General features: G+C 48.2%; 1 protein-coding gene across 2 annotated transcripts in view; it reads left to right on the top strand.

Moving 5' to 3' along the window:
- Positions 1–2,062: 2,062 nt before the first annotated feature.
- IGLON5 (IgLON family member 5) overlaps positions 2,063–24,782 on the top strand; it is a 124,322-nt gene continuing 101,602 nt past the window's right edge. Inside the window, exon 1 of one of the 2 annotated variants that reach the window (XM_033158200.1) lies at positions 2,063–2,441. In XM_033158200.1, coding sequence (XP_033014091.1) covers positions 2,213–2,441 — 229 coding nt within the window. In that variant the 5' untranslated portion in view covers positions 2,063–2,212. The remainder of the gene's footprint in view (positions 2,442–24,782) is intronic. The other variant, XM_033158201.1, reaches the window with a different exon arrangement.

Below are 24,782 nucleotides of genomic sequence, written 5' to 3'. Positions count from 1 at the left end.
ACAAGTTGGAATAGGATATCTTAAACAATATATCCTCTCCTGCATCCCTAAACATTCCCACAGGAAATAACTTCACTGTGCTCTAAGGGGGTGATGTGAATGCACCCTGTATTCATTTCCTCTTCACATTTCTGCCACAATCTTCCTCTGTGGGATAGGAAACTTGTGACTCTCCAGACATTCCTGGACTATAGTTCCCATGAGCCCCAGGCAGCATGGCCAATAGGAACACAAGAAGAGCCTGATGGATCAGGCCAAGGTCTCATCTAGTCCAGCATCCTGTTCTCACACTAGCCAGCCAGAAGCCTGCGGGGAACCTTCAACCAAGACCTGAGCACAAGAGATTTCTCTTCTTCTGCAGTTTCCAGCTACTGGTGTTCAGAAGCATTGCTGCCTCTGTCCCTGGAGGGGAGAGCACTGCCACTGTGGCTGGTAATCCTGGCTAGTGGCCACTGAAAGCCTTATCATCCACAAATTTGTCCAGTCCTCTTTTAAAGCCATCCCCGCCTCCTGCGAAATCAAGTTCCATAGTTTAACAATATGCTGAATGAAGAGGTGTCTTCTTTTGTCTGCCCCGAAACTTCCAACATTCAGCTTCATTGGATGCCTGCGAGTTCTAGAATTATGAGATGGGAAGGAAAACTTATTTTGATCCACTTTCTCCATGCCATGCAAAAATTCTATGGGTGGATCTACACACAGGGGGAAAACCCCCGCTGTAAATAAGTCAGAAATTAAAACGTTAAATTAAACGAAAGGGGGAAAACGCTATGGGAAATCGCTTAGAATTTTTTTGCTCTCTGGTGCCATCTTGTGTTACAAGTTTATAATGCATTCAAAATGCTGTTTCTTGACTAATGTATTTGAGTCCTATGTACATATGGGCAGGGCTGATGGCAGCTGTCATCCAATGACACCTGGGAGAGGGCAAAGGTAAGCAGCCCTTACTCTAAGCCAAAGTTTTCAACTTTTTTGAGTCCACAACTCCCTTGACCAACTACATTTTTTCTGGGGCACCCCTGTGAGACTCAGGAGTCCAGTTATGTCACCCCTTGCCTGCAGAGCCAGCATCCTCTCATCATTTTTTGAACGCCCCCCTCCCTTGTAGAGTGTTCCCTCAGCCTCCTCTCTTCTCCCCTCTCCTTGGGAGTTCTCTGGGCAGCCACAGCTGCTGCCCCTGGTCTTTGAGCTGCCCCCCTGCCGCAAAGAGAGGTGCCTCCTCACACTGCCCCACAGGGGCCTGGGAAGCATCCCCCTGGCCTGCCCCAGAGGCACCATTCGCCTGGGGAGCTTGTAGCCAGGACTGCTGCAACAAACAGCTGTGCAAGCCTTAAGGAGGCAGAGGTGTGAGAGGGCATCAGAGGAGGGATGGAAGGAAAGAGAGACAGGGGCCAATATTGCCCGGGTCACCCCTGTCCAGTGCTCTAACCGCTACATATCACTGCCTTTCCAGCACAGAGTCTAGGTAAGGTGCAAAAAGCTGAGAAAAACATTTTGGATCTATGGGGTTGGCTAACTTAGCTGAAGGTGATCCAGGACTGCAGGGACTCAGGAAGGGGAAGCCTGCAGGGCCAAGAGGTCGTCGTGCTTGGAAAGGGGGGGAAAGTGCTGAGGACAGCTTTGAGGCGAGCCATGGGGCGGAGGAAGAGGTGGAAAGACTTTGGAGGGGGTTAGACAAGAGGCAGTCGTGAGAGAGCTGAGAAATGGGCTGCAAGAGTTAACTCCCTTCCTCCGTTCCATCCCCAGGAGGTACCCACAGAAGATGCTCCTCTATGGGGGAAGCCGGAGGAAGGGGGCTGGGTGAGGGAAGGAAGAGGGGGCTTAGCAGCCTAGCCGGGATCTCTCTGGGTTTCCCTGGCTCTGTGTGCGTGGGGGGGGGGGGTTGCTCTCTTTCCTCCCCACACTCCTCATCCCCAGCATTGCTGCAGTAACAAAGAGCCCCTCATAAATCAGCCCCCCCCACCTTCCTCGGCCCGTCCCACCAGCCTCATCTCCCTCCCTCCCATTGGCGGCCCCCCTCCCTCCTCATTTGCATGCCCGGCCCCTTTCCCAGCCACCCGGACTCCGGATTGGCCCTGCCGGGCGCGTCCCTCATCTCTGCCCAGCTGTCTGTCAGAATTCTCACCCCCTTCAGTAGCTCCCTCTCTCTCCCCTCCTCCTCCTCCTCCTCCTCCTCCCTCCTCTCTTCCCTCCACAATACACCCCCCATCTCATGAGATGCAGCAAGGCTGGCGGTGGGTTGAATGCGAGAGCCAGCCTGTATCTCCCTCCATCGCTGCCTGTGTCTCGCTCTCCTCCTCCTCTGCCTCCTCCTCCTCCTCCTCCTCCGGCAGCTGCTGCAGCATCGCCCCCCAGCCGGCACCCAGGACCAGCCAGAGACATGCACTGCGCACTCCTGGTCACGCTCCTCTACAGGATGGGGATGCTGTTCCTCTATCAAGGTGCTGCATTCCGGCTGCGCGGGGTGGCGGTGGCGGGGTGTGCGTGGTGGTGGTTTGCGGGGGGCTGGGCTGGGAGAGCAGGAGTGCGCGGACGGAATACCCAATGCGTACCTGTGTGCGCGCCACGGGGAGACAAGGCTGTGTGGCGTGCCACGGCGGTAGCGCAGTTGCACCGATCCGCTGGGAGCATCTCTGTAGCACAGTTGCGCGGTGCTCTGTCCCTGGGTCTGCAGACCAACCGAGCGCCACAGATGTGCGTGGCTGTGCGCACGATTGGGGTCCTTTTTTTGGGGGGGGACTACATTTCGCCGAGGTACCTTGGAGTTGTCCCAAGTATAAGCGTGGGGTTCCCCACCCCCAACCGCGTTGCAAATATCCGTGCGGCCCCTTAGGGATACATCGTTCTTGGTCGCAGATGCATGCCACGGAAACCCAGATCTCTCTGCCCCCCCCGCTCTCAATGAGGTGTCACAACAACTGCATGCGTGCTTTGTGAATGCACAATTTTGGCACCTCCTTTCCAACATCCGGCTCACTCTCTCTGCCGGACCGTTCGGTCTGCGTATCTGGATGCTTACTGTACATTTCCTGCCACGGATAGCTAACGTCGGAGGTGCCGGTTGTTAATTAAGTGCGCCGCTTGCCTCTTTGCACGACTTGTTTGCCACGGGGTACTTGTGGGCAGAGAGGGAGCAAGCCGCCTAAAGATCTGCAAAAGGTTCTGGCGGGTGGAGGGAAGAGAGGGCTTCCTGGGCGCAGGGTGCAAATCTGGAGAGAAACAGGAGGGGATTTGTGTGTTCCTAATATGTTGGAGAGATGGCCATACAGGAGAGAGATGGAGAGGGATGGAGACACCCTGGTCTATGAATGAACGGCTTGTATGGATGCTAATCACCAGATGGATACATTTGTGGGGGAATAAACAAAGAGCAAAAAGGGGACTTGTGTAATGCGTGTGTGAGACAGGGAGGGAGGGAGGGAGAGGGAGATGGGATTGGGGAAAGGAAAAGAGGTGATGATAGGTGATGGTGGTGCTGATGATGACCAGAATATTTTTAGAGGCATAGATGAACCCAGAGGATAGATGTTGGGATGGACACTGTAGAAGGTAAGAGATACACAGAGATAGAGAGACCATGCCATGGTGCTCACTTTGGGACAGTGAGACTGCAACAGTATGTGCAGCACTTACTTGGGAATGGGTCCCATTGAACTCAGGGGGACTCCTTTCCAAGTAAACACGCAGTGGATCTGTCTGCTTGGGTTTTGATGCTTGGTTCTCATCCTTGGCCTGCTGTCTCCTTTTGCTGCCTTTCCAAAGCCCATCATTCCATCACCTGGTGAGAATTTGATACCACCGATCCTGGCCTTGTGTGTAGACCTAATCTTGTCATTGGGTGGTGGTGGTGGGGTGGACAGGCATCATTGCCATGGCTTGACCAATGGTCCTGATCTCAGCACAGATGCCAACATTGGCATTTTGGTGCGGTTGCTGGCACTGACCATGGGGTGGTTAGGTGAGGAGTTGTAAGTGTGGTTGTAATATGGGTTTGTGAGAACCCTGATGGATCTGCCCAAAGGTCTACCTACTCCAATGTCCCGTTTCCAGTCATGACAGGACAGCCATCTCCCAGATTCCCCCTGCACCTGGCATGCAGAGATGCACAATCCCTGAAAGAGGAGGTCCCGCATCCTATACTGGGAGGCTGTCCTGGGTATCTGCCATCAACAGATCTATCTTTCATGAATTTGCCTAATCCATCTAAAGCTAGCGGACATCATCATCATATCCTGTGGTCGTGAATGCCATAAATTAATTATATGTTACCTCTCTCTCATCTCTCCTGAATGTTCTGCCAAACAATTTAACTGAGTAGTCCTGAGCCTTCATACCTTATGAGAAAGAAAGAGGAAAGTGGTGAGGGAAGGAGAAGAACTTCCTCACCCATCCTCTCCCAATTTGCAGAGGTTGGTGTGACAGGAAACACTAGTATTAACAGCAGTAAAATCAAATCAAATCACAAGGGTCATTTGGGTGATTGTGACATCTGCATCCCCTTGTTGGCAATGAGGTTCTGGTGTGGGTATTGTTCAGTTGATGGAATTGGAAGACGTCTGGTCAGCATGAACAACCCAGAGTCCCATACCACCTTAGAGACCATCAAATCTGTAGCTGCATGACCTTCTGTGGACCACTGCCTATGTATCCAATAATGAGTTTGTTCATATTCTGGTGCTGAAGGCCTCTTCTGTGATTTTTAATACAGCAAACTAATCCGGCTACCTTTCTGTGGGCTCTGAATAGTTGGATCAGCCTTTTACGGAAAGGCCTTTCCCATCAGTGCAACAAACTGTCTTTCTTTCTTTCTTTCTTTCTTTCTTTCTTTCTTTCTTTCTTTCTTTCTTTCTTTCTTAAACAGTAGTGCCCATGCTCAAACTGTGGGTCAGGTCTGTGGACAGCAGGTGCTCTGACTCTGGCCTATTTTGAGAGCAGTGTTCTCACTGGCTGCCGGGGTGTCATTCATTGCCAGCCAGCCACTGTTGGTTGGTGCCACACAGTGGTGGCATCACCAGAATGAGCAGTTTCATTGGCAGAGCCTGATGAAGCTCAGAGGTTTTGACGTAAATACAATTGGGTATCTGGGGTTTGCACCAGTGTGGGTGGTGGGATTGGGATCTATGTGATGGGGGCAGGATGATGGAAAGCAGTTCAACAGGCCCACCCAGCTCAACAGGACTACTTGCTGTGACTGCAGAGGACACTTGAATGAGGCTCCAGGAGCTGTTCCCCTCTTCCCCAAACCCATCTTCTGTACCTAAAACCCTTTACAATTTAGGTGAGAAAGACCATAGCTTAATGGTAGAACAGATGCTTTGAATGGGGTAAAATTCTTTGACATTTCCACTTAAGAGGAGCAGGTAACTGGCATTGTGAAAGTCCACTCCTACCCAAGATCCTAGAAGGCTGCTGGTGGTCAGAGTGGACAATACTGGGCTATGTGGGCAAATGGATGGTTGTGGTATGGGACCTGTGTTCCTATGAGTTCCTATAACTGAAAGTATTGGACTGAACTGCAAGCATCTCATGCAAGCAAAGTGTGGCCCTATCAATGAATTCCTGATCCATGCCAGATTCTAAATCTTTTATGCCCAGTTTCAACATCATTCTGCAATAATGTTTTCTTTAAAAACAAAACAAACAAACAAAAAACCTGCAGGAAAAGGCAAATGTAAAATACATATTTCGCACACATTCCATTCTAAAAAGATGTATGTCTGCACGTTTCTGTGTATGTTTCACTCTAAAATAAGCATTCCCCCCACAGATTTGGAACTAAAATATACATCTAATGCACATGCTTATGTGCATGTGAGGGGTTTTATTTTAGATGAGAACTGTCTCACAAAATGCAGAAGTGCAAAAGCCAAAGAGTAACTCCACCCCAATCTGTGTATCAGACTGGGAAGTGAAAGTGTAAATCAGGCTGATTAGCTTTAAGGTGCAGTGGCTTGCGGACCCCCCTGCCAACACCCCCATCCCTCCTTGCTGCCAATGGTGGGAAATGGTTCAGTTGTTCCCGCGCAGGGAGCATGTCTGCTTCTCCCACTTTGAACATTAATCTGAGGCGTGTAACGTCAGGCTCAGGACACAGAGAGTACAACTCCTTGAAATTCCTGCTTATTTGCATGCATGATTGACATCTACTCCCAGCTGATATGATTGGGATTACTTTGTTCAGCAGTATTGGCAGTGGCGAGGAAGGCTGCAGAGGTATTTTTGTTGCAGGCATGAGTATGGCTGGTAGTGTCAGGTTGAGGTTGTCTGAGTTTGGGCTATTTGCACTGGCTGTTACTGACCATGTGCCTACTGGTTTTGATTATTGGAACGCTGTGATTTTATAGACTCAAAGAACTGTAGAGTTGGAAGGGACCCGGAGGGCCATCTAGTCCAACCCCCTGCAATGCAGGAATCTCAACTGAAGCATCCATGGCAGATGGCCACCCAACCTCTGCTTAAAAACCTTCATGGAAGGAGAGTCCACCACCTCCACTGTCAAAAAGCTCTTAATGTCAGAAAGTTCTTCCTGATGTTTAGTCAGAATCTCCTTTCTTGCAACTTGAAGCCGTTGTTTCGGGCCCCAGCCTCCAGAGCAGGAGAAAACAAGCATTCTCCCTCCTCCATGTAACAGCCCTTGAGATACTTGAAGATGGCTATCATATCTCTTGTCAGTCTCCTTTTCCAGCCCAAACATACCCAACTCCCTCAACCGCTCCTCATGAAGCTTGGTTTCCAGACCCTTGATCATCTTGGTTTCCCTCCTCTACACACATTCCAGTTTCTCAATATCCTTTGCCATTGCAAAGGATGGATAGGAGCAACAGGAACACTGGTGAACAAATCTAATTCTAATTTTTTTGTGGGGTTGGAGGGGCTGTAACTCAGTGCCTCTGCTTTGAGTATAGAAGTTCCGTGGCTCAATCCCTGGAGCATCTCCAAGCTGTGCTGGGGAAACCCACGAAAGCTGCTGCCAGTGAGTGTGCACAATACTGGCCTAGGTGGACCACTGAGCCACAGCACTTCCCCACATCTACAGATCTATCCAGAGTGGCATTTTGTTGGCTGCATCTCAGCTGCCTGGCCCAAGACCATGTGCTGCCTCTTTGCAAATGCACCCCTGCCCCAAGTCAAGGTACATGCTATCCAAGGTCAACTGGGTTATTTTGGCACCTGAGTCAGAAAATAAGCATCTTTGCAGCACTCTGGCAATGGAAATGCAGTAACTAACAATTTGCTGCCCTTTCATGACATTCAAGATCAAACCGCCTGAGGTGGGTGCCTCATACTGCCTAATGGCAGAGCCAGCCTTCTGCATGCAAAGGAGAAGCTGGGCCAAAACAAAACCTTTCCAACTCCCATGAAGCTTGAGAAAAGTAATCACCAGTTGATCCCCTCTAAATTTATCCAACTTCCCTATGTTCACAAGGGTCTTTTCGCTCAAATCGCCATTCCGGGGAGACTGCCCAATAATTTTACACCTCTTAATAGTAACTGCCTTCTGATTTCCAGTCTAAATCTGTTAATGTTCAATTTGTACCTGTCGGTTCTGATGGCATGGGCTGCCAGCTACTTGCAGAGTTTCCACCACAGTGGCACTAAACCATATTGTATGTACTGAGTGGTCAGACGCTGAAGATTGCTTTGATCCTGATTGTTGAGTACATGGCGGTGATACCACACCATTGGCTTTGCTATAGGTTCGATATGGTTGGCACTCTTAACTTTGCCAATGGCAGAATAGTCAGTTTTGATTTCTCTGAGTTAGCTTTAGTGGAAGTGGCACCTGGATAACCTGTGCCTAGCAGTGAGATTGACATGATTTACCTGAGTGCATGTGCTATCATGGCACCCATCAGAAAGCACCCTACTGGGTCCCAGACCAAAGGCCCATCTAGTCCAGCACCCTGATCTCACGGTGACCAATGGGGAGCCCACAAGCAGGAGCTGGCCAGCAACTGATCGTTGCCTCTGACAATGAAGGTAGAATATAGCCAACATGGCTAGTAGTCATTGATAGCCTGATCTTGCTATCTAAAAGCCATTTGGGGAATGGTCCCTCTCGGTAGGTTGTGGACTCTCCTTCCTTGGAGGTTTTTAAGCCATCTGCCATGCTTTAGTTGAGATTCCTGCATTGCAGCGGGGATGACCCTTGGGGTACCTTCCAACTCTACAATTCTATGATTCTGTGATGCTAGGTTGGTGGCTATCGCTACCTCTTGCAGCAGTGAGTTTCATAGTTTCACTCTGCTCTACTTGAAGAAATGCATTCCTTTGTCCATCCTGCATATTCTAACATTCAGCTTCATTGGATGTGCCTGACTTCCAGAATTATGAAGGGTGTGTGTGTGTGTGTGTGTGTGTGTGACAATTTTTAAAATATTTCCCTTTGTAAAATAAAATAAAATATCCTGCAAACTAGCTCAAGGGGGAGTGGGTAAAGATCTTGAGTTACAGGGAGTTTGTTCCCTCCCTCTCCCTCCCTCTCCCTTGCAGAAGCATTCAAAACCGGAGCCCCAACCTTTGGATTGAAGGGGTACAGTCCACTCACTGCCCCTTACCTTGGGATTCCACCATCTCATTCTGCTGCATGTGTCAGCCTTAGTCAGCACCAGGCAAAGGTGTTGTTTGCTGATTGGCTAGCCGCAGGCTCTGGTGATGTCCGAATCTTGTGCCAGGAGCTGATCATCAGCGAACAGTTACGTTCTTAGTACATCAAGGGTTGTGATCTCAGGTTCAGGGACCAAATGTATCCCTTTCAGGCTTCTTTTCCTGGCACTTGGGACAGTCTCCAGGCTAGCCCTGCCTCTTCTTCCAGTACAGTGGTACCTCTGGTTACGAACTTAATTCGTTCCGGAGGTCCGTTCTTAACCTAAGGTACTACTTTAGCTAATGGGGCCTCCCGCTGCCGCTGCACTGCCGCTGCACTGCCGCTGCGTGATTTCTGTTCTCATCCTGAGGTAAAGTTCTTAACCCGAGGTACTACTTCTGAGTTAGCGGAGTCTGTAACCCGAAGTGTTTGTAACCCGAGGTGTTTGTAATCCGAGGTACCACTGTACTTGTGAACCATCCTGTGATCCTTGGATGAAGGGCAGTATAACAACAACAACAACAACAACAACAACAACAACAACAACAACAACAATACTTTGCTTGGCTGAAATGTATCATAGTGTAATAATACCTATTGCTTGAATGGAGAGAGAAACCTCTGACTTTTGCATGCTTGGACTGTCACCTATTGGCCAGCCTTCAGAAAGCTGCCCAATAAGAAATGTGGCCCTTGGGCGGAAAAGAGTTTTCCGCTCCTGGCTTATATGATGTTGGCTAAGTTTGCATCTACACTGTACCTTTAAAGCAGCAGCATCCCACTTTAGAGAGTGCATGGCTTCCCACAAAGAATTCTGGGAATTGTAGTGTGTATTAAGGGTGCTAAGGGTTGTTAGGGGAGCCCCCACAGGGCAGTGATTCCCCAGCCCCAGTAACAAACTGCATGTCCCAGGCAGGAGTGCCAACTTGGCCCTGCGACTGTGGGTGCCCGGAGCCATGGATGCCACGCAGCATGAATGGCCCTGGTACCAAAATTTGTGGGTGCCCAGCCCCTTCATGGGGAATTTTTGTGGATGCTTGGGCACCTAGGGCCCCAGGGAGTTGGCACCTATGGTCCCAGGAGTCTTTGGGAGGAAGTGGTGACTGTTCAAAGTCGTATAAAAGTGCTTTAAATGTCTGGTGTGGGTGTCAGCCCTCCTACCAGTTATTTGCAGTGGCTATAGGTACTTCCTGCCAGAGAATAAACTGCCACTGCTGATTTCGGTGTGTGAGGACTCTGAATAGAAGCCACCTTTCCCCATTTCTAACTGAAGCTGAATACATTCTGTATTTCTTGGAACAGATTCTCGAATGTTTTAGTTGTTTAAATCTGTAGACTTGTGTAAGGTGCAGATTTTTTTCTATTTCTTTATTACGGTAGTTGGCTTTGGGCCATCGCAATATCCTGCTGCAAAGAAAAGGTTAAAAAAAGAAACAGGGAGACAGGGAGACAAACTCATGGCTGGGATAAAAAGCAGCAGACAGGTTTATACGTCCGTCGGCGCAATTTGGATCATCGAGTGGAACAAATGTTCCTCCTTGCAATTAATCGGATTTACTTCTGCAAATTTCAGTCTAATTCTGGTTGCACAAATGCCAAAATTGGTCATCCTTTGTGTGACGTTTGTCTCAAAATCCTCCAAGTAGTAGGACTTAATTCTGAGAGAGGGATCCTAGACCGCTAACTGGTGTAAAAAGTCAGCTAAGGGTCTCATTTCTCAGTTCCTTGGGGGAAAGGACATTGGAGGAGAAAGTAAAGAGAACTTCTCTCTCCCCAGAACTACAGAGCCCTAACAAGGGTTGTGAGTGCTCCAAAATAAATTTTAAAAAATTAAACCTGCCCCATATAATTAGTAAAATATAGCCCTGCACCCAGGTATACAAACTTTGCACATGGAGAAACTGAATTCTGGAGCTTGTCTAAATTATGCAAATTGAGCAATGTTGCCTGATTTCTCTTCTATTGCATAATAAATTTTGTGGTCTTTACTTAAAATGTTCCATCATTTATTCTGGTTTGACTCATTACAGGGAAGGACAGTTTGATATTCAGGAATTCTACTTCCCTTCAATGACCACTCAGAAACTGTTTTCAGCCACCTCTCTGGCACCTGAGATTTCAGCAGGTATTGCCCACACTCTTTCAAGCACATCTGGGAAGTTTTGTGTTTTTTGGTTGTTGTTTTTTTAAGACAACTTGTGGTCTTAGAAATGAGAGCAAGGAGTCTCAGAAAAACCCAAATTTCTCCAGCCAGTTTTGTGCGTTCCCCCATGCACATGATAGCTGCATGCACAAAAATCTATGTGTGGCTATCCATCCATCTTGCAGGGCTTCAATATTTAGTTTGCAATGCTAAGCGCAATTGAGAACCTAAGAACATAAAAAGATGTCCTGCTGGATCAGACCAATGGCTCATCTAGTTCAGCATCCTGTTTGCACATTGGCCAGACACATGACTGAGGGAAACCCTCATGCACACACAAGAGCATTGCCCGCCTCCGCCCGTGTTTTCTAGCAACTGGTATTCAGAAACATTACTGACTCCAACTGTGGAAGCATAGCAGGAATTTGTCCTTAACCAGGGAGGAATTTCTCCTTACTAGCTTGTCGTTGGCATCTGTCTGACTCGAGAGGCAATGGAGTGTGCCTCCAGGGGTGAATTCACAGCGCCTGCCGTGGCTGCAGAGACTGGTAACCCATAACTGCTGCCTCCTGCATTGTTTTGCTGCATTGGCAGCACTGAAGTTACCTCACCGAGGCACAAGCCTGGGCAGTGTATGTGCTGGTCCTGTCCTGCCCAGACGACAAGACCCTCTTGACCTCACTGATGGGGTCCAAAGGAAAGCAGAGAAATATGTTTGGCACCAGCTTGGCTGCAGGAGTTGTCAGAAGGAGGAGTACAAGGCAACATCCAACCATCTTAGGGACTCCAATCTGGGTTTGTGTAGGGTTTACTCCTACTGAAGATGTCCCACAAGGCAGCGGGTGCAGATTTTACCTCAGGATTTCTTCCCAAAGGCTTTCTCACAAATGACTATAGCCATAAGGCAGCAGAGGTTTAGCACCAGAGTTTCCCTTCTCCTAGATGGGCTACCTTCCCAGGTTCACAAGCCCCATCTGTCCCTAACTTCCCTCTATAGCACATGCAGTAACTGCCTTCTTGACCATTGGACCCACTATTAGTCTCATGTGTTCAGTCCACCAGAGCCTGTATTCGCATGCAGGGGAAGTCCCTAACTCACTGAGGGTTTGAGACCCATCGGCTACCCTCACAGTAGGGCAGTACTGGGAAACCTGTGGCCCTCTAGATGTTTCTGGGCCACAGGTCCCTCATCCCTGCCCATTGGCTACATTGACTGTGGCTGAAGAGAGTTGGAGTCTAGTAACTTTTGGAAGGACTCACGTCCCCCACCCCTGCAGTAGGAGTTATTTCCAAGTATATATGCACAGTGTTGATTAATCACTTGGATTTTTTAAAAGCCTTCTGATCAATTTAAAAGGAACCCCAAATTAAAGGGGGACAGTTTATTTTATTTTATTGGAAAAGTAAATGTAAGTACTCAATTCCACTAACGTAGGTATTTTTAAATGGGAATCAGGCAGCTTCATTGTGGATAAGGCTATCAATAACAACTAATCACGGTGACTGGGCGCAGAATCAGAGGCAGCATGCTACTGATTACTATGTCCTAGGAGACTTCATGCCCTGATGAGGGGTCTCCTGTGGAAAGAGGATTCTGGACCTCAATAGTCATTTAGGATGATCGAGTGGGGCGATTCTTAAATCCATGGTTGATTGTTCATTCTTAGTGAGGTCTACCTCCTATCTTCTGACACAGGAGGGAGATGATGACCGCATGCATGCATAATCTAAAAACAAAGAAAAAGTGCCCCTTCCCCCGTGTTGTATTCATATGCAAATGTATGCAGATTTAATCAGTTGATCAATCAACTAAAACTCACAGTTAATTGATTTAAGATTTCCTTAACAGAGAGAGAGGGCTTTAACAGTTAAGATTCAGGCTGTGTATATTGTTTAAAGCACATTTAAAGCACACACACCCCAAAAAAGAATCCTGGGAACTGTAGTTCAGCTCTCACAGGTCCACCATTCCAGCACCCTTAAACTATTGTTCCCATTATTCTTTTTCAATGTGTGTGTGTGTGTGCTTTAAATGTATACTGTGTACACAGCTTTGGTAAAACAGCTCTCAGTTATCATTGAAGGCATTGATTGAAATCAGAGGCTGCCTTTCCTATTATTGTTGGGAGCGTCCTTTATTAATAATGCAAGTGGGTGGGCACTGGCCTGGACATCATTTGCAATGCTGATGTTGATTCTCGATTATCAGCACTAATGGAGAACAGCCCCAAAGATTCCAAAGAACTCGCGTAACTAGTTTGGCACACCCAAGAGAGATTTGGAGATTTGCCACGTGGCAAGGGAATCCCAAATCAATTTGTGAAATGGTACTGACGGGGAGTGGGGACTGCTTTTCAAAGGAGGGGGGGGAAATCCCACTGGATGTACCCGAGCCCTTGGGTATGCCTGAAGTACATCTCTGGATCCCAGCCACAGCATTTTTGCTGGTGTTGTTATAGTTACGGCAGAAATGATTTGGTTGTGAGGCTGTTACAAAAGCTGTGTTCTGGATTTCCAAGAAACCTTCACCTAAGCTCCCAGTAAAATTCCATTACTTCCCCAAACTGCTCCATGTTCCAGGACATGTTGATGATGCCGAACAACTGATTTCTTTGTGTGTGTCTTTTAATTGTTTGTGTCTTTTAATTAATACACATTTGTTCCAACGTTAAGAGGCGCCTTGCTGAATCAAACCAAAGCTCTTCTCTAGGCCAGTACTTGGTTTCCACTGATGGGTCATTACAAATTACCTTCTACTCCGAGCAGACTCATTGAAATTAATGGATCTGAGTTAGTCATGTCCATTGACTTTAGTAGGACTGCTTTGCTTTAGTAGGACTAGCATTGTATACCACTCCAAGTGACCAAACAGATTCCAATAACACTTCCTGCTGAAACAGCAGAGTTTGGAATTGGGACCAGCAGGGTAAACATGCTGAAGGCAGAGTTTTCAATGAATTCCCTGTGCTACCAAATCCGATGAAGTTCCTGTTTGGGCATTCTTGGTGACCTCAGGACCAGATAGCTGAAAGTCAGCAACCACAAACACCCTCCCTATTCTTGCTGTTCTTGCATGAGTTTAGAATATTTTCGCAATCCTGACTGGTATTATCAGTTTGCTGTTGGTATAGGGATTAGTGTAGTCAGCAACTATGGCATATGTCAAATTTGAATGGCTGTAGATCACCAGGCAGTGATTGCCACATTGGTCTTCTACATCTATGCTTCCATGGGCATCTATAGTGGCTGCCCACACTGCCAACAGTGCCAACACTGCCAACAGTTTAAATCTGAGATGTTGTTGGACTCAAAATCCCATTAGCCCCAGCCAGCATGGCCAAGGGAAGATGGGAGCTGTAGTCTACATGTTCCCCATCTGTGTCACTCAGCTTCTTAGGGGTAGGTTTGTGGTTGATTTGCGGCTATTTATTTAGCAGTTTCACATCCTGCTTTTCAACTGCAGGCCGCTAATGCAGCTTGCAGCATTTATGGACGTCAAATGGATACACCAAGAACCACACACTTAAAATGAAAACAGAGCATAAATATGTTGTTCCCTGAAGGGCAATTGGACACCAATTGGACAAAGGCCCCATGGTGGGAGAGGAGACGGTCCAAGTGGAACAGAACTATGGAACTACTGCTGTTGGCACTGGTTAGCTCTAGTGAGGGTAGGAGTACTTTGAGTTGCCTTTTCCATAAGCAGAAGCATCTTCCTGGATGGTGGAGCCCCTACCATCCAGCAAGTGGTAGAGCATCTGCTTTGCACTCAGAACGTCCAAAACTCAATCCCCAGCATCTCCAGGTAGGGCTGGGAGAGACCCCTGCCAAAATTCACAGAGAGCAGCTGCCAATAAGTGGAGGCAATATTGAGTTAGATGAGGCTGTGGTCTGTATAAGGCAGCTTCCTATGTCCCTATGGGTCAGACCAAAGGTCTACCTCAGTGTTTCCCAAACGTGGGTCTCCAGCTTTCTTTGGACTACAACTCCCATCATCCCTAGCTAGCAGGACCAGTGGTCAGGGATGGTGGGAATTGTAGTCCAAAAGCAGCTGCAGACCCAAGTTTGGGAAACACTGGTCTATCTAATCAAGCCTCCTGGTTCCCACAGTGGCCAAACAAATGTCTCCAGGAAACTCACATAAGATGATCCTGCTCGATCAGGCCAATGGCCCATCTAATCCAGCATTCTGTTCTGGCAATGGCCAACCAGAAGCCGGTGGCAAGCATCTGAAAATGGAGGTGGAGCATAGTCATCATGGCTAGTAGCCATTGATAGCTTTGTCCTCCGTGAATGTAAGAGCAGCTCATGAAGGCAATAGTCCTTGCTCAAAGTTGCTCTTCAGCAACTGGCATCTGGTGGTACCCAACTGCCTGGGACCTGGAGGTTCCACATAGCGATAATGACAAATACCCATCCACATAGCGATAATGACAAATACCCATTTTAGCGCCTCCTCTTTTAAAGCCATCTAAGCTGGTGGCCATCACCACATCTTCTGGCTGTACTTTCTTCCCTTCCACTTTGGGTATAGGAAGATGTAGTGTTTGGAAGATGTTGTGCTGTCCTGAAATCTGTTCTGCGGTTGCTCAAACACTTTCTTCCTCTGCAAAAGAAACTTCCAGTTTTCTGCCTCATCCTCAGGAAATTTTGTACAATTTCAGTGGGTGTGGAGCTTAACCTCAGCATGGCGAGGATGCCAAGGATGATGTGCATGTTTTTTCTTTTTCTTTCTAGACAACATATATCCACAATTCTGCAGCCTCCCTGACTGCCTGAGATTCCTGATCTGAAATAGGAGATAGCCATGCACCCTTATAATGTCATTCCCTGGGGTTTAATTGAAGGGTGGGGACCCAGGAAGGCTGCAGAGCACAGGCCACTGGGGAGATGATTTGTAGAATGACAGAAAGGACACTCAAAGATGCCCCCCAGCCATCTCAGACGTAGTGAGCACAACAGAAAAGTTGCACCCGTGAGCATTTCACTTAAATTTTCTCTCCCAGTTGATAATTTCCAAATGCATTTCTTTTCTCATTAACCGATGGAGAATAGTTAGGGTCGAGAGCATCCAAGGGAGACCTTTTCAGCACAGCACTAAGACAGAGGAAGCTGCTTAATACCATGTGAGATTAGTCCATCCTTGCTCAGTATCGTGCAAACTAATGGCAGCGGCTCTCTGGGATTTTAGACAGGACTTCCTTCCAGCCCTGCCTGGAGACGCCAGGGACCTCCAGGGACCTTCTGCATGCAAAGCAGATGCTCTACCACTGAGGTACAGTCCTTCTGCCCTCGTTGGAGCCAGCTGGAAGAGGAAGCAGAGGCATTTCTGCCCCTGCATCCTCCTGCCCTCTATCCAGAAGGCTTTCTGCAGGGTCACAGGAGCCAAACAAAACCATGGGCCGGATGCTGCCTGCGGGCTGCCAGTTGGCTACCCCTCATCCAAGCCACCCCTGCCAACATCACGGAAAGTGTGAAAGCATCATTTCCAGGACAAAGTCATTTCTTTACCAGCCCCCTTTGCCAGTACAAATGCTAAACTGGTGGCCTGAGACTCTCAGGTTATCAGTTCTGCAGACTCAAGCGGTAAAGGTTTTCTGGGTTGGGCTGCTTCAGCCAGCGAAGCATTGCTGCATGTGTGTTTTGGTGCTCCTGCATGAAAGAGAGAGGGGGAAAGTACTGTGTGCAGAAAATTAGCAGGTCTGGAAAAATGACCTGCACGTAATTTTTTTCTCCTAAACATTTTGTTCCCCACCCCCTGCATCAGGCAGATGCTTCATTCCTCATTGGGGGGACATGCAAATAATGCCAAGCAAACAAATGAAAACCTGACAACAATCCACCTAGATGGAGCCTGAAGTGGCACCGTCCTGGAGAAGCTATGCCACCTGGATCCTGCTGAATGTATAAACTGCTCTTAAAGCTGCCAGGGAAGCGTAGCAAGGTGCTATTGTATCCTTGAAAAGGTTTCGCAGCTGTACTGTGTAGCAGGAAACCTTCAAGGAACATGACAAGTCAGACAAGGGTGCAGAAACCTCTACAGGAAACATTTGGCCCTCCTCCAGCCCGCCCTGTAGCAGAAGCTCATTCACTTTCCCAGATAGACTCCTCAGGGGGCCTCTGTGTGACAAGGAACAAGCTGGATCTGCATATGAATTGCAAGGAGACAATAAAGGTCACACCGAAAGCCCTCCCCCACGTGCTCAGTGTCAAAAATCAAAACCCAGATTCTGTAACTGAGTAGCCCAGTTTCTGTGATCTGAAATAACCCATGCAAGCAAGCCGAGGGGCATCCCTTTACTTGGGTTTGTGGGCTTCAGCTCCTTCTCTGATTCAAGCTCTGTGCATGTGTGAAAGTGGGAGGGAAGGTGGGGAAGTGCACCAAGATGTTTTCTCAATGACCATGAGATCTAGAACCTTACTTCTTGGGTCAGATTGAAGCAGAGAACCTCCTGAAGGTGCAAACCTGTAAAGAACACAGCTTTGAGCCTACCCAGGTTTGCGTGTGCTCCTCACTAAAAAATGTCGTGCACAAAATAAGTTAAGATTCATGAGAATCATTCAAATTAAGCATTTTTTTTTTGCATGAGCTTTGTTCATTATGCATAGTTTATTCTGCTTGCACTAGTGGTCATGGCAAGGCCGAAAATGTTTTGAAGGGCCTTGAAACCTTGACCCAACGACAGGAAATCTAGCTCTGCCCTGCCTAAAGTTTCCAAGATGTCATGAGATATAGCTCACACAAGTGTTCCAATTTTACTGGGATGTCCTGGATGTGACAGAAGCCGCCTTGGCTTCTAAGCCCAATCCTGGACATCCCATTTTGGCTCCTGTGCTCAGGCCACAACAGAGCATGGGACCCAAAGATGGGTGTTTTTTTGGTTCTGTGCTGTGGTGGAAGTCAGTTGGCTCACACCAGAGCGCAGGAACGAATAACAGAAGGAAAACGTACATTGACCTCATGCATCACCACTCCTCTCCCTCCTTTCGCCACGGCACTTCTGGAAGTACATCTACAGTGCAGGAGGAGGAAGAGAAAGCTGGTCTCGTCTGTGTGGTATCTCCAGACCCTGTGCAGGCTGGGTAAACCTCTTGCTAGGCTGCGCCAGGCATTTCCCAAGGCTGCAGAGCAGGACTTGGAAGACAGCAGACAAAGGTAGGAGAGGGGGAGGGGGCGAGCAAAAGGGTTGCAGCAGTGAGTGGGTGGGCAAGGGAGGGGGCAGTGGCAGGGAGGGGGCAAGCAACTAGGTCATGGGGTCAGGGGGTGCTCTGAATTAGCCTCCCAAAATGTTGCGGGATATGCAGTTTCTTGATATCTGTAAACCTGAATGCTTAAAAAAAAAAAAGAGCTGAGACATGAAAGATACCAAAGCCCAATGTCTGCCCTTGCATTCCATGGTTGCACCAAGTATAGTCAACGTGGACTATCTCCAACCTCCACATGTTGTTGGACTCCATCAGCCCCAGACAGCTTGGCCAATTGTCAGGGATGATGGGAATTGTGGTCCAGATTTAGTGGCGTGCGACTGGTTCAGTTGCATTGAGCTCGGGGGAGCCACAGGGGACGCCAAAACTATTATTTAGAATATGGCATGAGAGGTGAGGGCCCCCCAAATTTTAGCATCACAAAGGGTGCTGCTGAAATTTGAGGCCCCAAGGTCAGCCACTGCCCCTGGGCTACAGAATACATGCAGGTCTAGCCATAGTCATTATTGCACAGTGTCTGGCCCTGAGTCTTGTGAGGCCCAGCCGTTCTGGGCCTGAGATCACACAGCGCATAGTTAAACTATGGAACTCCCTTCCACAGGAAATAGTAATGGCCACCAACTTGGATGGCTTTAGAAGAAGACCCTGATGGACTGCAATTCTCATCACTCTTGCCCACTGGCCATAATGACTAGGGCTGATGGGAGTTGGAGTCCAACAATGAGAATCTAGAGGGCCATCAGTTTCCTTATTCCTGCCCTAAGAATCCTCTAAGCCCCAAACAGCCAGGCAGCTCACCTGATCAGTGGTGGTGCTTCCTTTGCTGGTGCCCGGAGCATGCTTGCACACATGCACACACCAGGCAGGACTGGTGGCAGGGCACAGAGGGTGAACAATACCAGTTGCACCAGCCCAGCCCTCACCATCACCAGGTGGGCGTGGGGCACGGAGGGTTCACAGGGCTGTGCTGCACCATCTGCCTGCCCACCCATGCAGGGGGGAGCCCGGCCAGCCAACATGGCCCTTGGCAGGTGCATCCCTCCAAGGTTGTCCAGGTGAGGGTGGCGGGGTCATGATGGCAAGGCAAGGCTGGGCTGTGGGGTCCAGAGACCCCTGGCGGCAGGCAGGGCAGGTGCCTGGTTTCGTGACCCCCCCAATCATGCACTCAGGGATACCGTCCCCCTGGCCGCCCATGCTATGCCCCTGCACCTAGCTACACTCTCACCCTCTGTGGTGCTTGATGGAAGCTCCAGAGAGCTGTCAAGGACCCAGATTTAAGGCAGGGCAGCTCTGGGAATGGGTGTGAGAGGCATCTGCCTTGATCGGATGTGTTATAAAGACTGAGCAGGGCTAGCATTCAGCAGAGCGATGCGGTGTCTGCTTTGTCAAAAGGGAAGGTTGCACTGGCAGGCTATGATTTGTACCTGTTGTCTTATACCGGGGGAGCTGAGGCTTAGATGCTGCTGCTAAACCTCATCCTCTTCACCTTCCTCCGGGGGCGGGGGAAACACCCACAGCCGAGACAAATCTGAGAAGCAGCGGCTGGACACCCTTTTTTGAAGGACAAGAGAACCACCGCTCTCGCGATCTGGCAGCTCAGGGAAGGGAACCGATGTCATCATCATTTCTGCAAAGGGACGGGGAGGAAGTGACAGGTTAGGTTGCCAGCGACAGCCACGAGGAGATCAGAGGAAAGGTCGTCCAGGAAGGATCCTTGAAGGGTGTCTTGCAGACTGTAAATGAAGTGGAGAGTCAGATGCAGAAACAAGCTGACGGGGCGGTTGAGGGTTTACCTGGCCAAGAACAGTGCAGGACAAAAGGAGCCGTGCTAAGCCTCCAAAGCCTTTGTCCGGCGCCTTCCAAGTTGTAGTCCAGGGAATTCCTTGGAAGCCTGTCTGCCTGTCTGAAAAGAGAAGATCAGTCATAATGGCTCAGCTTCCCTGGAAGGCAGAAGCACTGCTCATGACTCCAGGTGTTTGCTAAATGTGCAAAGAGGAGGGTGATAGGCTGCGCCCTGTGGGCCCCGTCCAACCAGAGTTGGCTCTGCGTTTGCAGGGGCCTGGGGCCCCTTGTGGCTTGTTTCATGGGTGGCCCTATCCCTTTTCTTCTTGTATATCTCTCCACAAACTGCAGGGGTGGACCAGTTCATCCAGCTGGCCAAGGAGAATACAGAAAGCTGCCTTATAATTCAGTATCATTGGGTGACTGTGGCTCTCTCCAGGGTTTCAGACAGGGAAGATTCCCAGCCTTTTCTGGAGAACCCTTCAGAGCAGATTTGGGGAGGGCACGAGGCAAGCACAGTGGGAGGAGACGAGGCAAGATGCTGTTACTCAGGTGGAAGTCCTTGTGCCCCTGGGACACGGTAGCTGCAGAACTCCCCCCCACCCCGGCTGCACAAGTGTGCTTGAAATTGTGTAGGCAATGCCTGACAAAATCCTGGCAGCCAGAATCAGGGTTCATTCCAGGAGACATTAAGCCTCAAGGGTTCAAAGTGTGACTGTTTAAAAAGTAAAAGCTGAGATTCGCAGCGGGGTCGAAATTTAAGCACTTGGCAATGCTCTTTGCTTTTCTTACAGCAAACAGGCTAAATTATGCACTGCAAAGCGAACCAGTTTCATTTGAAAAATTCACACAGGTTGCGGAATTCTGCTTTTCCAGGCACAGAAAGTGGGCTACTTTGGCGCATCACTCAAACTGAGAGTCTGTCTATACATTCGGAAAAATCATGTTTTAATGGGTTTCTGGGCCTGCACTATATATTGGCTGAATGTTGAAAACTGCATGATTGAACACTCTCGTGCTGCAGCCATTTTCACAGGATGGGAGATATTGATGCAAGGAGAACATTCAAGCATGCAAACCACCTTCAGTCAGACACAGTGCGGTCCCAGAAAGAGCGTACCCATCTGAGTGTAGACTGGCCATATGGTGGACAATATACAATTTTAAATTTCAAAGGTCCTCCCATCAACTCTTCCTAAACCCTAAGAACATTCAAGACCACATGTGTATTGACTATTTCTTGTGAATATTAACTCTGTGTGACACACAGAGAGATTAGTCAACTTTCAAATGTAAATCAGCATTATTATTATTAATAATAATAATAATAATAATAATAATAATAATTTATACCCCCGTCCATCTGACTGGGTTGCACCAGGCACTCTGGGTAGTTTCCAACATATATAAAAACATAATGAAACAGTAAACACTTTAAAAAAAAAAAAAAACTTCCCATACAGGGCTGCCTTCAGATGTCTTCTAAAGATTTATAGTTACTTATATCCTTGGCTTGGGGGTCACATAACTCCATATCCTCCAACCTTTCTCTGATGAAAATAGGAACATCCTAAGGAACAGCGGGAAATTCCAGAATCAAATCAGAAACTGGAATGGCTTCTGTAAATCCGGAACTGTCCCTGAAAAATAGGGACACTTGGAGGGTCTGTGATACTACTTTAACTTCTCCGAAAGAATCCCGAGAACTATAGTTTGTTAAACGTGTTGAGAGTTGTTACGAGATCCCTGTTCCCGTCATAGAACTACAATCTCCCAGAGTTCTCTAGGAAAAGGAATTGATTGTGAGTCCAGTCAGGAATTGTAGTTCTGTGAGGGAATTAGGGGCCTCCTAACAGCTCTCACCACCCTTAACAAGTAACAGTTCCCAGAATTCTTTGGGGGAAGCCATGCCATTCTGGGATCAAATCAGAAACTGGAATGGCTTCTGTAAATCCGGGACTGTCCCTGGAAAATAGGGACGCTTGGAGGGTCTGAACATGTTTGCATCACCCTGGGGCAGGGTGCATGCCTTTCTTCCTGTGAACTGATGGCACACCCAGATATCCCCTTGAAAGATTGGAGGTTTGCAAACATACCTAGATCCAAGATATTTCCCCGCCCAATGCTAATCCCAGTCTCCCTCACATCTGTGCCAAGGCTAGAAATGCACATCTAAAAGACCCCCGCTATGCTAGTAAGACTGACCCAGCCCTTTATCCTCATCTTTCCCTGCCAGTCTGCAGAATTTTCAAACAGGCATCGCCTTGCCTGTAGGCTGGAGACGGAAGCAGCATGGTTGCATCCATGTTAGGAGTTTTCCAGGAAGGGCTGCTGCCTCCTCTGTCAGCCTTTTTATGTCTCCTTGGAGAGACTCACCTCCTGCTCCGAGTGCCACGCTGATAAAAGAAGCAGCCAATCAGCCCTAGATAACAAGAAGCGCCTGCCAAAACCGGGCCATCAAACTTTGTGCGAGTGTCAGGGCTCTTGCGAGAGTTTGCATTTAGGTATGTTTGTTTGCAGAAAAAGAAAAAGCAAGTGAGAGAGAAAAATCTGCCTATTTATATCACACCGGAATCTTTGCGGCGGAGGAATATTTTATGCGTTGGAGGAATGGAGACATAATCAGGATAAACATCAGCAGCTGGGCACATTCCCTCTCTGCAATAAGCAATACAAATAAACAAAAGCAGCAGAGAAATTGGCAGCGGTGGTGGCTCTAGGGGTGGTGGTGGGTTTGGGAGGGTGTCTTTGCACATGATGTAGTTTTCTTTAACCTAGAAGAGGTGGAGAAAGCAAAACTCACATTGGCTTCTGATGCGCTTGGCTCCTTCAAATAGAGGGCTGCCCTCTTCAAAGCAGGACACACAGGCAGATGCGGGGAACCTTTGCCGCAGCATATCTTTGCTGAACTACAACTCACATCATCCCTGGGTATCAGCCTTCCTTGCTGGGGCTGATGGGTGCTGTAGTTCAGCAACATCTGGAGGGCCAAGGGTTCCCCACATTTGCCCTAACGCTAACCCACCATACCAGGTGAGTGGCTTGGGAGGAGGGTCTGTAACTTGGATGTTTTGGGTCCTGCAGGTGTGTTTTGTGCTTTCTCCCTCTCAGTAAGGATGGACACATGTGTCCATTTCAGCTTCTCGTTTTTCCAGTTGTAAGTTGATGGCACTGCATTTCCCCGTTGTAAGTTATTTTCACACACACAAACACATTTCCACGCAGTTTCTCCTGCAACATACAGTATGCATTTTTGCACACAGTCTTTGTACGGAGAACTGCCTCGTGAAATTCCAAAACCTGCCAATTCCAAAGGACACTTGCGTTTCATTCCACGTAACATTGCAGGAAGTACAAATTGGGCAGCTTCGCATTACAATCAAACCACCCTGAATCCCTCCCATTCCTCTCTGTTCAGTGTGCAGATGGCACCCTCTGTGGGACTGGCATCATTGATCAAGTGCTGGCTGCTTCATATATACATGTGAGCTGGGGGGCTCCTCTTCCTCCATGCTCTGGTTCCCCAGGCTACTTTCTATGGGCTGTTACACCTGTCTTCTGTTTGCTTCTTTATCCCCTGCCTCTTAGGTCAAGCCTTTGTCTTCCAGTTGCTTGCATCAGTGAGTGAGGCTTACCTGGTCACCATTACCAAGGCCATACTCTGACCTGTTGTTAAGGGGCTTCCTTTGTGGTGTGGTTAATCACTCTACATTTCCTCCCTTTTGGCCAGAGCAGGTTAGTGGAGCCCACAGACTGGAATTTCCTGCCTGACATCTCTTAGGTTCAGAGCAGCCTGGAGGCACAAGAGAGCCAGTGTGGTGTAGTGGTTAGAGTGGTGCACGCTCTAGTTATCTCCTGCTTGGACTACTGCAATGCACTCCATGTGGGGCTACCTTTGAAGATGACCCAGAAACTGCAACTAATCCAGAATGCGGCAGCTAGACTGGTGACTGGGAGGGGCTGCCGAGACCACATAACACTGGTCCTGAAATAATAATAATAATAATAATAATAATAATAATAATAATAATAATAATAATTTTTATTTGTATACCACCTTATGATACTCAAGGCGGTTTACAAGCAGAAGAAACAAAAAATGTACATCTTATAACAATCTAATGCAATACAAAAATGTGATAATAAAACAAAACTTTAAAATAAGCAACCTACATCAAAAAGTAACATTCAACAATTATTATAGTAATATAAAATAATATCAACATATAAAAGTTAAACAGAAATCCACTCAACATTTACAATAAACAATTTCTAAACTAATCAATAAAACAACAGCAAGCCACAGTACATAAAATAATACAATACAAATTGAGAAGCAAAGACTAGAGGGTGGAGCAAGGCAGGTGGAAGGAGGCCTTGCCTGATGGAGTCTCTCCCCTCACAGTTCTTCCTTCAGGAATAGCTCCCTTATGAAGAGACCCAGGGCCAGGGGTAGAGCAAGGCAGGTGGAAGACCTACATTGGCTCTCAGTACATTTCCGAGCACAATTCAAAGTGTTGGTGCTGACCTTTAAAGCCCTAAACGGCCTCAGTCCAGTATACCTGAAGGAGCATCTCCACTCCCATTGTTCAGCCCGGACACTGAGATCCAGCGCCGAGGGCCTTTTGGTGGTTCCCTCCCTGCGAAAAGTGAGATTATAGGGAACCAGGCAGAGGGCCTTCTCAGTAGTGGCGCCCGCCCTGTGGAACACCCTTCCATCAGATGTCAAGGAAATAAACAACTACCTGACTTTTAGAAGACATCTGAAGGCAGCCCTGTTTAGGGAAGTTTTTAATGTTTGATGTTTGATTGTGTTTTTAATATTCTGTTGGGAGCCGCCCAGAGTGGCTGGGGAAACCCAGCCAGATGGGTGGGGTATAAATAATAAATTATTATTATTATTAAATGGACTAGGACCTGGGAGACCAGAGTTCAAATCCCCACTTGGCTATGAAGCTCAGTGGCTGACCTTGGGCCAATCACTGCCTCTCAGCCTAACCTACCTCACAGGGTTGTTCTGGGGATTAAATGAGGAAGGGGAGAACCCTGTACGCTACCTTGAGC

The sequence above is a fragment of the Lacerta agilis genome, chromosome 8, assembly GCF_009819535.1.
Source record: "Lacerta agilis isolate rLacAgi1 chromosome 8, rLacAgi1.pri, whole genome shotgun sequence".
NCBI classification, from domain to species: domain Eukaryota; kingdom Metazoa; phylum Chordata; class Lepidosauria; order Squamata; family Lacertidae; genus Lacerta; species Lacerta agilis.
This window is presented reverse-complemented; position numbering and strand designations above follow the sequence as displayed.